The sequence below is a fragment of the Mustelus asterias genome, chromosome 9 (genome assembly GCF_964213995.1).
Source record: "Mustelus asterias chromosome 9, sMusAst1.hap1.1, whole genome shotgun sequence".
Taxonomy (NCBI): domain Eukaryota; kingdom Metazoa; phylum Chordata; class Chondrichthyes; order Carcharhiniformes; family Triakidae; genus Mustelus; species Mustelus asterias.
This window is the reverse complement of record NC_135809.1, coordinates 110,744,085-110,760,458: the sequence shown is the minus strand read 5'-3', so window position 1 is coordinate 110,760,458 and position 16,374 is coordinate 110,744,085. Positions and strand designations below refer to the sequence as shown.

The 16,374-nt window shown below is 41.6% G+C and overlaps 1 protein-coding gene across 3 annotated transcripts in view; it reads left to right on the top strand.

The window, feature by feature from the left end:
* Window positions 1–16,374, top strand: part of phrf1 (PHD and ring finger domains 1) — an 88,367-nt gene that overhangs the window by 48,297 nt on the left and 23,696 nt on the right. For all 3 annotated transcript variants that reach the window (XM_078220845.1, XM_078220847.1, XM_078220846.1), the window contains 7 exons: window positions 334–515; window positions 3,415–3,553; window positions 4,590–4,723; window positions 4,805–4,992; window positions 5,661–5,771; window positions 12,053–12,210; window positions 12,931–16,356. In XM_078220845.1, coding sequence (XP_078076971.1) covers window positions 334–515; window positions 3,415–3,553; window positions 4,590–4,723; window positions 4,805–4,992; window positions 5,661–5,771; window positions 12,053–12,210; window positions 12,931–16,356 — 4,338 coding nt within the window. The remainder of the gene's footprint in view (window positions 1–333; window positions 516–3,414; window positions 3,554–4,589; window positions 4,724–4,804; window positions 4,993–5,660; window positions 5,772–12,052; window positions 12,211–12,930; window positions 16,357–16,374) is intronic.

Genomic DNA, 16,374 nt, shown 5'->3' with positions numbered 1-16,374 from the left:
ATTAGATATTTTGTATAGGATTTGTGATGGACAAAGATATTCTCAATAAAGATACCGGAAACTTTTTACTCTGTTAAAGACACTGTGTGAATGTAAGTTGTAATTCAGTTTGTATCCTAATTAGCTGATCAATATGCTTAAGACATTTTATCTGCCCAGAAAATGAAGTTTGCATGAGGATATGTCCTTTCAGGTCAGCCTCCCAGAGCACTGAGTTATAGAGCAACAAGCTGGACTGCTCATTACTCTAAATTAAAGCTTGCGAATGGAACGAAGTTGATCAGAAATGGCATTATAGGAGTAACAGCTGATTCTGTTTGCCTCTGGTTGCAGATGTTGAGGAGATTGATGATGAAGAGGTTGCCTTTCTTGTTGCTGATGCAGCACAGGAACCCACTACTTCCCGGTTACGTCCATCTACCAGACGAACCCGTGCTATAGCAAGGACTCGTCAGAGTGAAAGGGTTCGGGAAAATGTAAACCGGAACAGGATTACCCGCGCACATCAAATCGAGGTATGCTGAATTTCCCAATGCAAAACTACACGGTTCAGAGATACACCTGGATGATACAAAGCTAAGATACCACAGTGGACATGACGCAGTGATGTGTTCAATTGTACTTTAGGTATGTCCATGTCTGAGCTCCTGCAGGATTAAGCCTCTGTTGGGAAGTAATCAACTTAAGACCGCATTAACACCCTTGTAACTAGGTGTTGTTGTAACCCAGAAACTCCTGCAATGATATATTAGCAAAATGACGGATTGTGTGAATCTGTGGTGTGAATTTTGCGGTCAGTGGCAAAGCTGAGGTACTCCTCTCCAATGTTCAAAAAAGATTTCCACAATCTAGCAATCTTTGTGGCATGGCTTTTACCTTTTCTGATGTTTGAACCTTGCACCAAGTTAAGGGACTTCCCAGCTGCAAGGCAATATTAATGCCATCAAACAGGATAAGCGGCCAATCACTTTGAAGAATTCCCACAGACAGAAAACCAAGAAGTAAAATGGACTGATTATCCTTCACTTTTAATTAACTTTTACATAGACTGAAGTAAAGATTCAGACATACACTTTAGAAGCTGAAATATCATAAACTTAAAAAAATGCCAAGTTTAATTTTTTTTATTAAAATGGAAACGTTTAACATTATCCAAATATAGGGCAGGATAGGTTCTTCAACAGTAGTTATGACTTGGCACCCCATTAAAATGTAATTAACAAAGCGTGATGTTTGAGTGTTTTAATAACGATATTATAGCATTAAAAGGAGAATTATTGTCAGTTCAATAATTTCCAATTGATACAGTCTGGGGACTTCAATCGCACACCCTATTGCTACAATCCAGTCCACATCCAGGAACTTTGTTGTAAAGTAGATTAAATTTGAAATGCCAGCTACCTCCTAAGATAACAAAGCCAGAGGATTCCAAGACTTTAAACAAGAATTTCACAAATCACTATCAACAATGCAAATAGCCAATGCTATCTATCTTATACTTTAAAATCAAGAGTTAACATGAGGTAAGCATTAACAGGAAAACTGCGGTCAGACACACCACAAACTGCACATTAAATGGTAGACACAACCAAGACGGATTCTACAAATTTTCTCAGTAAAGTAAAGCAAAGTTTATTTATCAGTCAAAAGTAGGCTTACGTTAACACTGCAATGAAGTTATTGTGAAAATCCTCTAGTCGCCACACTGCTGCGCCTGTTCGGATACACTGAAGGAGAATTTAGCATGGTCAATGCACCTAACCAACACGTCTTTCGGAGGAAACCAGAGCACCCGGGGGAAATCCACATAGACACGGGGTGAACGTGCAAACTCCACACAGACCCAAGCTGGGAATCGAACCCGGGTCCCTGGTGCTGTGAGGGCGTAGTGCTAACCACTGTGCCACCGTGCTGCCCAGCAACACACCCAGATGCCAGTGATTACAGTGATCACAAAAATTCTTTAAAACTTGTCTTCCTCGTGAGGAATTTCAGCTCCTCCTTTAGAATCTAGCCTCCGTTAGCAGCTGCTGCAACTCAGCCTTGAAGCTCTCTTGCTTCTTCTGCCTGAAATGAATTGTCAGGCAAGTGGATTGCAGTACAGACTGCCCCAACGACTGCTTGCCCCAGCTGCTCAGTTATATTGTCCCAGGCTCTCTGAATTTCTCTGAACCCCAGTTCCCTATGGGCTTCTCTGGATAATTAAGCGCTAGGAATGCTGTTGAATGTCAAGAGGAGATGGTTAAATTTGCTCTTGTTTGGAGATGTTCATTGCCTAGCACTTGTGTGACATGAACGTTACTTATCACTTATCAGCTCAAGCCTGAATGTTGTCCAGGTCTTCCTGCGCATGGACACTGAGTGGTGAGGAGACATGAATGGTGCTGAACATCATACAGTCATCAGCAGGCATCCCTGAGGAAAGGTGATTGATGAAGCAGCTGAGAATGATTGGGCTCAGGACACTATCCTAAGAAATACCTGTTTGACCTCCAACAACCACAACCATCTTCCTTTCTTCTAGTTTGTCTCCAACCAGTGGAGAGTGCCCATTGATTTCAATTTTGAAAGGGCTCCTTGATGCCACACTCAGTCACAAACTGCCTTAATGTTACTCACCTCACCTCTGGAGTTCAGTCCTTTTGTCTGATTGAACCAACTTTGTAGTGAAGTCAGGAGTAGAGTTGCTCTAATGGAACCCAACTGAGCTTCAGTGAGCAAGTTATTGCTATGTAAGTGCCACTTGATAGCCGAGTCGACAACACCTTTCATCACTTTGTTGATGTTTGAGAGTAGACTGGGGTGGTAATTGGTCAGTTTGTATTTACATTGCCTTTTGTGGACAGGACATAACTGGGAAATTTTCCACATTGTCAGGTAGATGCCATTGTAGCTGCACAGGAATAGCTTGGCTAGGGGTGCGGCTAGATGTGGAGAAAAAGTGTTCAGTACAACCGCCAAGATGTTGTCAGGCCCATAATCTTTGCTGTATCAAGTATCTTCAACCATTTCTTAATATCACATGGAGTGAATTGAATTGGCTGAAGACTCACCATTTGTGAACCTGTAGACATCTGGAGGAGGCCAAGATACATCATCACTCAACACTTCTGGCTGAACATAATTGGAAATGCTTCTGCCATATATTATTGGAGGGGCAAAGTATGATTTGTGCCAAGTAGTTGTAAGCTTTATTTCTGATCAAAGCCACTCTGGTTTCCATATATGCCGAGGTGCCATGGTAGTCACAAGAGGTTCATGTTCTTTATCAATCTTAGCACTGTGTCATACCAAAAAAAAAATGATATGAGGAAACTGATTACAAATGCTAGGGTGCACTGAGTGATACAAAATAAGAGACTGTGAATGTGCTTGTGGACTTGTTGTGTAACCAGTGCTGGTTTTTACCTGCAGCATGTACCACAGTACCTGATGAATGCAAGTCTGCTGGATGAAACTATTGAAACTGTAGTCGCAGGCTTAAGCACAGCCGTGTATCATCGGCCCCTCACCCCACGAACTCGAACCACCAAGAAACGTAGGAAAAGAACAGGTAATGGTGAATAGCTTCGTCTCACAAAATGTTTGGAATAAAAAAGCCAATGCCTGTTGTATTTTCCCATTCCTCTCTACCACTAACTCCTCCATCAAAGCTCACCACTCTCAGCCATTAATTCCTCATCAAAGCCCATCCTTCTTTCACATTAACTCTCCCATCACTCTTCAGCCATTCACTCTCCCATCAAAGTCTATTCCTCTCCGCCATTATCTCTCCTGTCAAAGCTCATCCCTCTCTCTCATTAACTCTCCTGTCAATGTACATCCCTGTCAGCCATTAACTGCTCTATCAAAGCCCATCCCTCGTGGCCATTAACTCCCCTGTCGTAGCCCATCCCTCTCTACCATTAACTCTCCCATCAAAGCCCAGCTTCTCGGCCACTAACTCTCCCACCAAAGCGCACACCCCTTGCCCACTAATTCCCCCCATCAGAGCCTATTCGTTTTGATCGTTAAGTGTCCCATTAAAGCCCATCTCTCTTGTACATTAGCTGCCATTTGATATACTTGCCAAAGTTGTTGCCTTGATTGCTTTCTATCAATGTTACATAGAATATACAGCACCGAAACAGATAGCCAGTATTTGGCCCAATCAGTCCAGCAACAGATTATTCCAAACATTTCGCGGTTGTGTAATTTATTTTTCTCTAATGTTCATTTATTTGATTTGACTCCTAGACAATAACCAGATTATTATTTTCAAGCACATCAGTCATATCTTTTTAATATTTTGAGTATGTCACTGAGGCCTTCCTTTATCTACCCCCTTACTAGCTAATGAAGCTCAGATGTTTTGATGAATTATGTGGAAAGATTAATGTCCATAACCTGGAATGGGATCAGCAGGTGCGGGAGGGTAGTAGGGAGCATGAGATGGGTGTGAAAAGTTGTGTTTTAAATGTGCCTAGCTCTGCATTTATATGCCATAGAATGGAAATTGATGTAAAGGCTGTACTTTCTAACCTTGTGGAAGTCTGTCATGCCAGCTGAATGTGTTGACTGGTGATATGTTCTTACTGGGGTCTCTCCAGGTAAAAAGAGGAAAAGAATTGCAACAAAGAAATCTTTCAACAAAACCAGCCTGGCATCGGGAACTAAGGTCAGCGGAAAGCCTACGAGAAGACGGAGGAGAAAAGTGAAGAGAAGGAAGGGAAAGAAGAAGGCGGTGAGAGCAACATTGCTGCTGTTATGTTCTGTCGTTCTGAGTTTTCAGATGTCGGATAACATTTTTGTTGTTTTTAAATAGATTAAACCGAGTGTCACTGCACGTTCACGCATTGCAAAGAACCTTGGCCTTGGTAAGCCTGTAAATGGGATTTCAGTTCCTTCTGTGTACAGGCCGCTGGAACCTTCCCTGAGGACTATGAGAACAGATATTGGAGCAGCTTCATTATCTGTGTATGGTGATCCAAATGACCTGGATCCATTTGAAAGGTTAGTTTTCCATTGCTGTGAATCTTCTAAGATGCTTTTCGGAGTTTTGAGCACAGAACCTAGGCTGGCAACTCGGGGAGGGTTTTCATGGGCACAGCCGGGAAGGGTGGGGGCTCTACCTTTGGGAAATGGAGCACAGGAAGTTTGGGAATGTTCAAGTGGCCAGAGTCAAATAATTGAAGCGCTGGACTCTTCCTCAGGGAAGTGAAGAGGCAAGATGGGTGGGGGGGGGCGAGACCACCGATGGTGATGAAACCACGGATATGTATGCGAGGAGAATTTTGCAGATGAGAGCGCTGGTGGCAGGTTGTCTGCTCCAGAGGGTTGTGGATCCTCCGTCGTTGGATATGTTTAAGACCGAGACAGATTTTTGTTGTCTCAGGAAATGGAAGGATATGGGGAGCAAGCAGGAAAGTGGAATTGAGGCAGAAGATTGGTTGTGATCATGTTGAAAGGGGAACAGGCTTGGGTGGGGTGGGGATAAGTGAAAGCTCTACTTCTGTTCCATTTCTTATGTAAAGCTTCTTGGGGCTTTCTTTTACATTAAAGGTACTGTATACTTTGGATATCAGTTAAAATGTTAAATAGCCAATGTTTTAGACTTCATGAAGAAATTAAATAATGTAGAAATAAATGTTATTTTTTAATGCTGCTGAACCTTTGGACAGGGAAACTTCAAGTCCCAGGTCCCCCCTCGGCAACAAGAGAAGAAATCTTTCCCGCTCAGCCCTCCGGTCTCACCGGCCAGTAGCTCGACCCATCTCCGTAAAAATCTCAAGGTAGGAAATGCCGTTGGAGTTTTGTTGAGTACCATCTTTCTTTCCAAAATCAGTGTTTGCTGTTTCTAATTATTTTCTTTCTGTATATTGCTAAAAAGAAAATATTGCAATATTGAAAATATTCCCAAAGCTCTTTCAATCATCTAAGAAAGCCAAATTTCAAACGTTCACAATGATTTGTACCGATAGAGAAAAGGACGCTGATTGATCGGCAAGTGGAGACTGATTGCTGAAGGCGCTGTCATGCAGAAAGCAATGGAATGACGGGCTCTCCAAACTTTTGGGTAATTCAAAGATGGCACGAGTCTCGAACATATTCCTTTTCTTTGCACGTGAATGCAAGTCGCTTCCTGCAAGCATAAATGAGTCATGTTATGACAAAATCTTAAATTGGTTGTGTAGCTATTAGCGCACTCCAGATTGTTCAGGAAGTACAATCCATTCAGCACTCTTTTCTTCTTTCAGTATAAATTTGAAATGTGACATTCTTGCATTTATTCTGATGAGTTCAAGACAAAACCTTTGGCAACATGTTTCTTTCCAGCAATATTTTATTTTTGGTTTGGCTATTTAGCAATTTCATCTTTTGTTAATGATTCCAATTTCTTTCCTGATGTAGATGTTAAGCTAACTGATCTATTATTACCCAGGTTAACCATGTCTTGCTGCTTTACTTGTGTTAGCCACTCTCCAGTCATTCAGCTCACCTCTACCTTCAACAGACCATTAGCTTTTAAACTAAGGTCTCTGGTTCCTTGGATTTATCCTGTCCGGTTGCAAAACTGTCCTCTTTAACTAACTTACAAAGTAGCACAGAAATTTACAGCACAGAAGAGGGCCATTGGGCCCATCACCTCTGTGTCTGTTCAGAAAGATCTATCCAGTCAAATCCCATTGTTAGTTACAACTCCTTGAGTGCATATCCAAGTGTTTTATTTTTAAATGTGATGAAAGTTTCTGCCTGTACCTGTAAGACAGTGAGTTCTAGACTCCACTGCTCTCTGGGTGAAATATTTCTTCTCATTTCCTCTCTGATTCTTCTACCAATTGCTTTAAATCTATACCCCCTGTTTATTGATGAACAAAATAGCTCTTTCCTATCCATTGTATATAGGCACTTCACAATTTTATACAGCTTTAATTAAATACCCCTTAGTCTCCTCTATTTTAAAGAAAACAGCCCTGTCTATTCAATCTTTAGTCATAGTTTAAATTTTCCATTCTGGTAACATCATTGTAAATCTCTTCTGTACTCTCTCCAGTGTAACCACCATACATCATGTAATGCCATGGTCAAAGTTGTACACAGTACTCTAGCTGCGGCTCAATTGTATATAGTTCTAGTGTAACTCCTCTGCTCTTATTTCTTACCAATTTATTTATCTGCCCTGATGCCTTCAGGGGATTGAATTTCATTTGTCAATTTTCTGTCCACCTGACCAGCTAATTAATATCTTCCTGCCCCCTCCAGCTTTCTTCCTCACTATCAACCACACACTCTGCAAACCTCTTACATTTAAGTCTAAAACATGCACGTATCCAATGAACAGTAAGGGGTGTAGCGCAGAGCCCTGTGGAATCCCACAGGAACCCCCTTTCCAGTCTTTAAAAACACTCATTAACCATAACCCTTTGCTTCCTGTCAGCCAATTTTGGATCCAACTTTCCATTGGATCCCATAAGCTTTTAATTTGCTGATCAGTATGTCATTTTAGACCTTGTCAAGTCTTGCTGAGATGTCTTTTGACCGCATGAAATACATTACCTTCATTTACCCTTCCAGTTACTTCCTGAAAAAAGGAAACCATAAGTCAGATATGACCTTGCCTTAACAAAGCTATGCTGACTGTCCTTGATGAATCCTTGACTCTCTAAATGATTATTTATACCATCTCTCGGAACTTTTTTCTAATAATTTGCCCATCACTAAAGTTAGGCTGGCTGATCTGTAATTTCTCTGCTTTGAAACAATGTTAGCATTCTCCGGAAACATAGCTCTAGCCAGAGAGGATTACAAAACAGAACTATTTTCCTCCTTTACTTTCCTTTTCAGCCTCTGATACACTTAATCTGGACTGAGTGATTTATCCACTTTCAAGGTTCCTCACCACCTTAATTTTTCCTCCTTCACTCCTGTTTTTTCCATTCAGTATTTTGCACTCCTCCTTAAGTACAATGTCTGCTTTGTCCCCCTCTTTTACGAAAACAGACCCAAAGAACTCATTAAGAACCATGCCTACACAGTTCACCTCCTTACGTAAGTTAATGTTTTGGCCCCACTCCTAGTTATCTTCTCATTATGCATCTATAAAATATCTTTGGGATTTCCATGATATTACTTGCCAATATTTTTTCATGCCCCCCACCCTTTCATTTCTTAATTTACTTTTTAATTTCACTCCCCTACCTTCTATACTCCTCTAAGCTTTCAGTGGTATTAATCTGTTGGCACCTGACATACATATCCAATTTTTGTCCTTCTCTTTATGCTTTTTGACATGGAGGAGATATCTAAATTTAGGAGTCCCACCCTTTGTTTTGAACCCTTTTTATCTCTTCCTTGAATGCTTCCCACTCCTTTGGCACTTATTTACCTTTCCAGTCTACTTCTCAGTTTAGTAAAATTAGCCTTTCTCTTATTTCAAACTCCTGAACTGTCTTTATCCTTTCCCATGACAACTGCAGCTCTGACTAAATTCGACTCACGGCCACTTAAATGCTCTTTTTCCAATACCCCTTCCTTCTATCCAGCTTCATTCCCTCAAACCTAAGCCCCGAACTGCTCCTTCTAGTATATCATCCATTCTCACAGCTGTCATTCTTTATTTAACCAATATTGCAACAGTTTCCCCTCCTGCAACCTCCACACTTTTTTTATCCTTGTCTCTGTCCCATCTGAAAACACTGTCAGGAATGTTAATTTTCTCTTCCTGCCCTTTAAGCCATGTTTCTGTAATAAAGAATGGTATTGTACTTAACACTTAACCCGTTACTACCTATATCTCTCATCTTACTTTTGACAAATTCAGGATTTTCTTTTTCCTCAATATCCTTCTCTTTTGCATAAACTGAAGTGAATTACTTATTCAGTATTGCTGGCAATATCTGCTCATCCTCGACCAACTTGCTGTTCTGTCCTCTCTGATCCCACATCATACTTTAACAATATTGTAACTACATATTTAAGTTCAAGGTTGAATGTTACTCTATGCTCCCTTTGTGGAGTTTCATTGGATGCTAGCCATAAAAAACCCTAATTTTAATATCATAGAATGATTCAGCACAGGAAATTGCCTAAATTGTCTGAAAGAATAATCCATTTAGTCCCACTCCTCCTGATCTTTCCCCACAGCTCTCTGAATTTCTTCTTTTCACAGTACCTTTTAGATTACTTTTTGGAATGGATATGATTCTGTGAGAGACCGTTAATGTTTAAAGAAGAAATTCAAACGCTCATCTGAGCTATGCCACAAGATTTTGAGGTTTTTAAGCAAAAACAAACTTTATTATATATAAAGAGAAAGTAGACAAAGCAGCACCACCGACTTAACACTACAGCCTATCAAGACTAAAACTTAGTTTTCCTCTTCTTCCCCACCCCCCACAAAGAATTTACCTATCTTGCAAAACTTGAAGGTTCATTCGCTTTTTCAGAGCCAAACACAAAGGTATGCCACAGCTCTCTGGAATGCACCTTAGTTCCCCTCTGTGCACCAGCTCCTCTGAGGTAAGATTCTATTGGAGCCCTTCCATTAGCTTTTTTTGGCTATACGACCCATCACATTTTCTTTACAGACCTGTGGAAATCTCAGCTTCTTGTTCAGGTTGCCATCAGATATCTAACTGCCTTCCCACAACTTTCCAAACAAATCCTGCTGATTGCTTTCTGCTACAAAGTTCTGTAAGGATCATTGTAGATTATTCCACTAACTGCAAGCTAGAGCAAATCTTCCAGCTGCTCTTCTTTCACGAAACTGAGATAGAGCTCCACCCACATTATTTACAATGAACGATGAAGTTAATATTTTCTCTGCAGGGCAGACCTAACTGACTATGATCTCCTGTTGGCTCTCTCAGTCTGGAGTGGTGCAGCAGACACTAAAGCAAAACTCCAACTGCCTGTCTGTTCTCAAGCTGAGCTGCTCGCTTCTGTCAGCAAACACACACTTACATTAAACAAAATACATTTCTATCACTATGTCAACATAACATGCTTTGGGATGGTTCAAACACAAATTATTTTACCTTCAATATAAATCTTTGACTCTGCAATCCATATGAATAATTTCTGTCTCTAATGGAACTTTACCATCCTCTTTCCCAGAATTGATGCAGAGTTGCTAATTTATAGCTTATTTTATGGAAATACCCTGGCTCCACCAAGAGGGTAGTCATGATGTGGAGATGCTGGCGTTGGACTGGGGTAAACACAGTAAGAAGCTTAACAACACCAGGTTAAAGTCCAACAGGTTTATTTGGTAGCAAATGCCACTAGCATGGTACATTGGTAGCAAATGCCACTAGCATGGTACATTGGGGAAACCATGCAGACGCTACGACAATGGATGAATGAACACCGCTTGACAATCACCAGGCAAGACTGTTCTCTTCCTGTTGGGGAGCACTTCAGTGTCACGGGCATTCGGCCTCTGATCTTCGCGTAAGCGTTCTCCAAGGCGGCCTTCACGACACACGACAGCGCAGAGTCGCTGAGCAGAAACTGATAGCCAAGTTCCACACACATGAGGACGGCCTCAACCGGGATCTTGGGTTCATGTCATACTATCTGTAACTCCCACAGCTTGTCTGGACTTGCAGAATCTCACTGGCTGTCCTGTCCGGAGACAATACACATCTCTTTAACCTGTGCTTAATGCTTCCTCCATTCACATTGTTTGTACCTTTAAGACTTGATTATCTGGAAGACTGCATTCCAATCATTATTCTGTAAATTGAGTTTGTGTCTCTGTATGCCCTGTTTGTGAGCATTTCTCCACTCCACCTGATGAAGGGACAGCCTGTTCCGAAAGTTAGTGGCATTTGCTACTAAATAAACCTGTTGGACTTTAACCTGGTGTTGTTAAACCTCTTACTGTGTCCACCAAGAGGTCCAGAAATCGGTCACTAAGTTTCTATTCTCGCTTTCAACTCTGAACTTGTAAGATAAACCTGGGCTTCTTTGATTTTTCTTTATGTTAGGATTGTTTACCAGTTTCTTAACCACCAGGCTATTCCATTCATCTTAATACTTTATGACCTCCAAACTAAAAAATATATTACTGAAACTAAAGGTTATATGCCAAAAGACATGAATTATGAACTAGATATTTGCAACAAAAACTATTATTGATTCGCTTCCACCATCCTTTTTAGGAAGCTCATTTTGGATCATAACTTGCAGTATACATTTTTTTTTCTTCATTCCTTACATTTTTTTTGCCAATTATTGTAGGTTGGGCATAGAGGGATACAGTCCCCGCAAGGGTAGGGGGCTTTAGTCAAGTCGGGCAGCATGGTCGGTACAGGTTTGGAGGGCCTGTTCCTGTACTGTAATTTTCTTTGTTCTATCTGTGCCCTCTGGTTGCCAACTCTCCTGCCAGTAGAAACAGGCTCCTGAGTTACTCTACAAGTCTCCCAGCATCTATGAAGAGAGAAACAGTTAACATTTTGAGTCAAATATAACACTCTTTCTGAAAAATCATATTCAACTCAAAATGTTAACTCTGTTTTTCTTTCTCCACAGATACTGCCAGGCCCACTGCGTTTTCCCAGTGCATTTTGTTTTTATTTCAGATTTCCAGCATGTGCGGTGTTTTGTTTTTACTTTATTCTGATTTGCTCTACCAGAACCTTTCATCGTTCCAGTTGGAGTTGTTTGTTCTCAGTCTGTGGTGACCACTTGGGTTTATGGTGTACCACGTTGGATCATATTGTAGTTATTGGACTTGAACTGCTGAGTTTTAGGACCAAGTGAATCCAACCTTAATTCTTGTGTTCAAACCAAGAACCTTGGGGACCCATTGGCAGATTGTACACAATCAAAGTGATTGAAAGAAAAAAAACCTTATTAGCATTATTGCACACTTGGCTACCTGTGTAGGTGGTCAGTGACTTTGCAGTTCTGTGTTCTTCTAAAAGACGTGTATTGCCGCATGTCTCCTAATAGCTTGAAAGCTCTAATTGAAACAATCGCAACTTTCTGCTGTCAATCTTGCAGTAGAACAGTCAGACATGACTTAGTCCTATGTCTAAACAGAGATTAAATCTTATCATTATGACAGGAATGGAAGACTTCCAATTGTTGCCCAGGAGGCAGAACCAGAAGCCACGTCTGTACCAGATGTGCTGGGAAGTATCCTAGCAGGGCAGGATGTCTTGCTGATGGACAGTTCCAATGTTGTGATCAATAGGGATGGAACTCTAAAGCCTAAAGATCGAGGTATTCTCTGAAATATCAATTCATTTATCTTAAGCTAACTCCTGTTTATGTAGTAAAATAGTACTTGATCAATTTATTTTCTTTCATGATCTTTCTAGCGCATGCTAGTTATCTGGTTTATTGCTTCCATTGCCTCACTGAGATGATCTACATAAACCGCCCAATTTAAGAACATAAGCGCTAGGAGCATGAAAAGGTCATTCAACACTTCGAGCCCGCTCCACTATTCAGTGAGATCATGGCTGATCTTCTCCTTCAACGCTATTTTCCTGTGCTATCCCTGTATTCCTGGATGTTCTTAAATGTGTAGAAATCTATCAATCTTAACTGTGAACGTGCTCCACAATTGAGGCTCCATAGCCCTCTGAGAATTCCAAAGTTTCACCACCCTCTGAGTGAAAACATTTCTCCTCATCTCAGTCCTAAATGATCTGATGCTTATTTTGAGACTGTCTCCATTGGTTCTGACTACGTCATCACCCACAACCACCAAGGGAAACATCCTTCCTTTATCTACCCTCATTATCTTGAACACCTCTATTAAATCTCCCCATGACCACTCAACTCTAAGGGGAATAATCGCAGCTTTATCATTCTAGTAAACCTCTAAACCCCCTCCAAGGACTTGACATTCTTCCTAAAGTGTGCCCAAAAGGGCAATTCATATGCATGTGCTGTGTAATGTATTAATTTTACAATTTCTTTCTGCTATTGCATCAGGGCAACCTGCACAGTCAACATCAAGTAGCAGCAGAACCGGGGAGACTTCTGGTAGAAGTTTATCCACAAGTGCTTGCATCTCAGGGAACTCTGTAAGCACCTTGAAAGAGGATCAGGAAACTGCTGGTCTTGCTACCACTGCAAAGCAGTTCTTGGGTACATTGCCATCTACATCTGGTTTAACATCTATGCCAAGGCAACAAACAGCTTCCAGCAATCTGAAACCTGCCTTCTCGGTAACATTTACTCCGATGCCTGAAATATCAGTTGGCCCCAGGCCAGGCGAATCTGTTTCTTTGCTTAATACACAACGGACGGGAGCATTTAATAAAAGTGCTGGGGACAGCCAGAAGAGCACCAGTGGGTTTACACCTTTCAAATGGTTAAATAGTGCCTCCAATTTGCATTTCAAAAGCAATATGGGCACACTGAACAGAGTTCCACCCAAGTCACCTGTTAGGAGGCTTGATATATCAGAATTCCCCAGGATACCAAAGATCAAGAACCAAACTAGTAGTTTAGGGTTGCAAACTGGTAACAAACAAAATAATGGACTAACTCGAGCCTGTATAAACAGATTTGCAGGCAATGAACAGAATGACCAGTCCACAAAACCTATGGAATTGGGAAGTAGTGAGATGAATAGTGAGAGACCTGTCCAGCAGAGGCATCAATCTTCTACCACCACAGGTTCGGCTGGCAGCTCCAGTACTTTCCGAGAAAAACTCAGAGCTCAAGACTTGGTGTCCAGCACGTCTGGACAGAGTGGTACAAAGGTGACAAGTAACGTTGGACATTTGACGAGGTTACCCAAGTTGGATGCCTATGACCCTTTTGAACCCACGGATGATGAAGTTCAGCATTGTCACAAAAAAGACAAGAATGCGTTACGATTGAAATTCACTATAAAGAAAGAAATAGACGAGATATATGATCCTTTCGAACCTACTGGCTCTGACCCATCATCATCTAATTCCACTCCTGATAGGAATAAGTTGCGATCTGAGAGTGAGTCCCCAGTGCCCAGTCCTGGTAATGACATTTCTGAAGATGACGAACACACAACTAATACTTTAAATCATTACTTTAATACTGATACTTCACAGCTGTCTTGCACACAGCAAACAGAGCCTTGTAAAATCAAAGCTGAAGCTCTGACAACAGAAAAACCAACTAACAGTCCTGATGGTTGTAAATCTTTGTTCCCCGAGGCAGAAGCTATTAGTGAATCTCAGGTTAAGATCAAAGATGAGGACATGCAATTAGATATAGAATCGGATGTGAAGAGGTGGGACAAAACACGCACAAACCAAGCATATTGTAGCTTTACAACAACGGCTGAAGACAAACCCAAACCTGAACGGCGGACGATAAATACAGAAAATGATGTTATTATTTCTTGTGTATACTCTGATGAGGGTACCTTGCGAACTGTCAGTTGTGTGAGAACTGATGCAGATACTTCATCAGAAAATGAACTAAGGAAAATAGCAAATAAAAAACTCCACACCAAATCCAAGATTCGCTCAAGGTCACGATCGAGATCAAGTTCCCACAGCTACCACAAATGCAAGAGCTCAATATCTGAAGAGCGCAAGGGCTACAGATCAAGGTCGCGGTCAAAGGAACGGAAGAAGTTGAGGTCCCACTCGAGAGAACGACGGAGATCAAAATCTAGGTCAAGGTCTCGCTCCAGCAGCTCTGAGAAGTTTAAAAGGCGAAAATCTAAACTGGATAGAACTAAGGAAAAAAGAAGACGACGTTCCAGATCAAGGTCTCGAGAAAGGAGGTCGGGCAGTTCCTCTTCTGGCACGTCTACAGGCAGTCACAAAAGAAGAAGGAAGATTTCAGGATCGAGGGACCACAAAGGCTCCTCCAGACACTCTTGGAGCAGCAGTGAAAAAGGAAAAAGGAAACAGTACCGACGGGAGCCAAGCCGGGAACATTATGATAGACGGAGCAGAAGATCAACCTCCTGGTCCAGGGAGAGAAGGCGCTCGAGATCATGGTCCAGATCCAGAGATAAGAAAAAAGTATGGCCTCGATCTAGGGAAAAGATGAGGTCCTGGTCCAGATCTAGTTCGAGAGAAAAGAGATCATGGTCTAGATCTAGCTCTCGGGACAAGAGAAGATCGCGAACGAGGTCAAGTTCCAGAGAAAAGAGAAAATCAGCCAGATCTAGGGAAAAGAGAAGATCCAGGACTCGCTCCAGATCCAGAGACAGGCGAAAACCCAGAACTCGATCAAGAACCCGTTCAAGATCTAAAGACCATAGTCGATCAAGATCGAGAGACAGGTGCCCACAATCAAAATGGCAATTTCCAGAAGTAGGGAAGAAACAAACTTTCTTTCAAGAGAAAGTAAAATTTGACGAGAAGGAACAAGAGCAAAAGAAAGCTTCAACTTACAGAGATTACGAGCCTTTGGAGAGGGAAGCCTCAGTAAAGAAACTGCTTATTTCTTGTGATGCTCAAAGCTTGCAGGAAAGTAACTTTATACCAGTTATTCAGAGCCTATCCAGTTCAGTATCCATTAAAGAGGAATCAGTGCCATACATGGACGAAGTACAGGAAGAAACAAACCAGAAAGAACTTCTTGAGCTAAGGAAGGACTCCAGCTGCAAAAGTGAGAGCGTAGAAGAAAATATTACTGATCCTTTTGTTAAAGTTGAAGTTGACCACATTTGGGAAAGTAATGGCTCCAGCACAAGCCAGGCTGAAATAGTAACACAAAGTCCCACTGTTGTGTCTGAGTGTCTCCGTATTAAAAGTCCTTGTTACCAAGAGCCTGCTGTTTCAGATGAGGTTTCTATTCCTCTAATATGCCTTGGCAAACAGGAGGAGATCCCACTTTTGTCAGTAAATGAAGAAGCAGACTTGAGACCTGAAGCTGAACTTATTCACGAACATTCGCCTGTGAAATCTGACACACTCTGGCCTATAACTGAGAATTCCACCACCGCTGATTCAATAGCACCTGTAGAAGATCAAGAAGAATCTGTGGACACGAGTACAGTTGAGGAACAGCAAAGCTCCAGTACTCCGGTTGATGAGACAGTGAATTTACCTAAGAATGAACACCCAGAGAGCTCTGCAATAAGTACATGCTCCCAGAAGGATGAGCTAAACCAGGAGATTGTGTCAGCTGACCTTGGTTCAAACAATGTAAATAAGGAAGAAGAAACACAGAGTGTTGTGATTGGAAATGACTTGTTCCCGGAGAGTAAGCTAGAATCAGTGAAAACAGAGAGTTATAGGGAGAATGAGGAAATTCCCCTCCTGGAATCAACAGAGCCTGTGAAAGTCAAGACTGAAACTGAAACAGCTGTACAAAGCACTGTGGTGAAAACCAAACCCCTTGTCAAGAGAGTGACTTGGAACCTGGAGACAGAGGAGAAGGATGAGACTTCCTCTGGGAGGCCTGCAAGTGAGTACAATTACTACT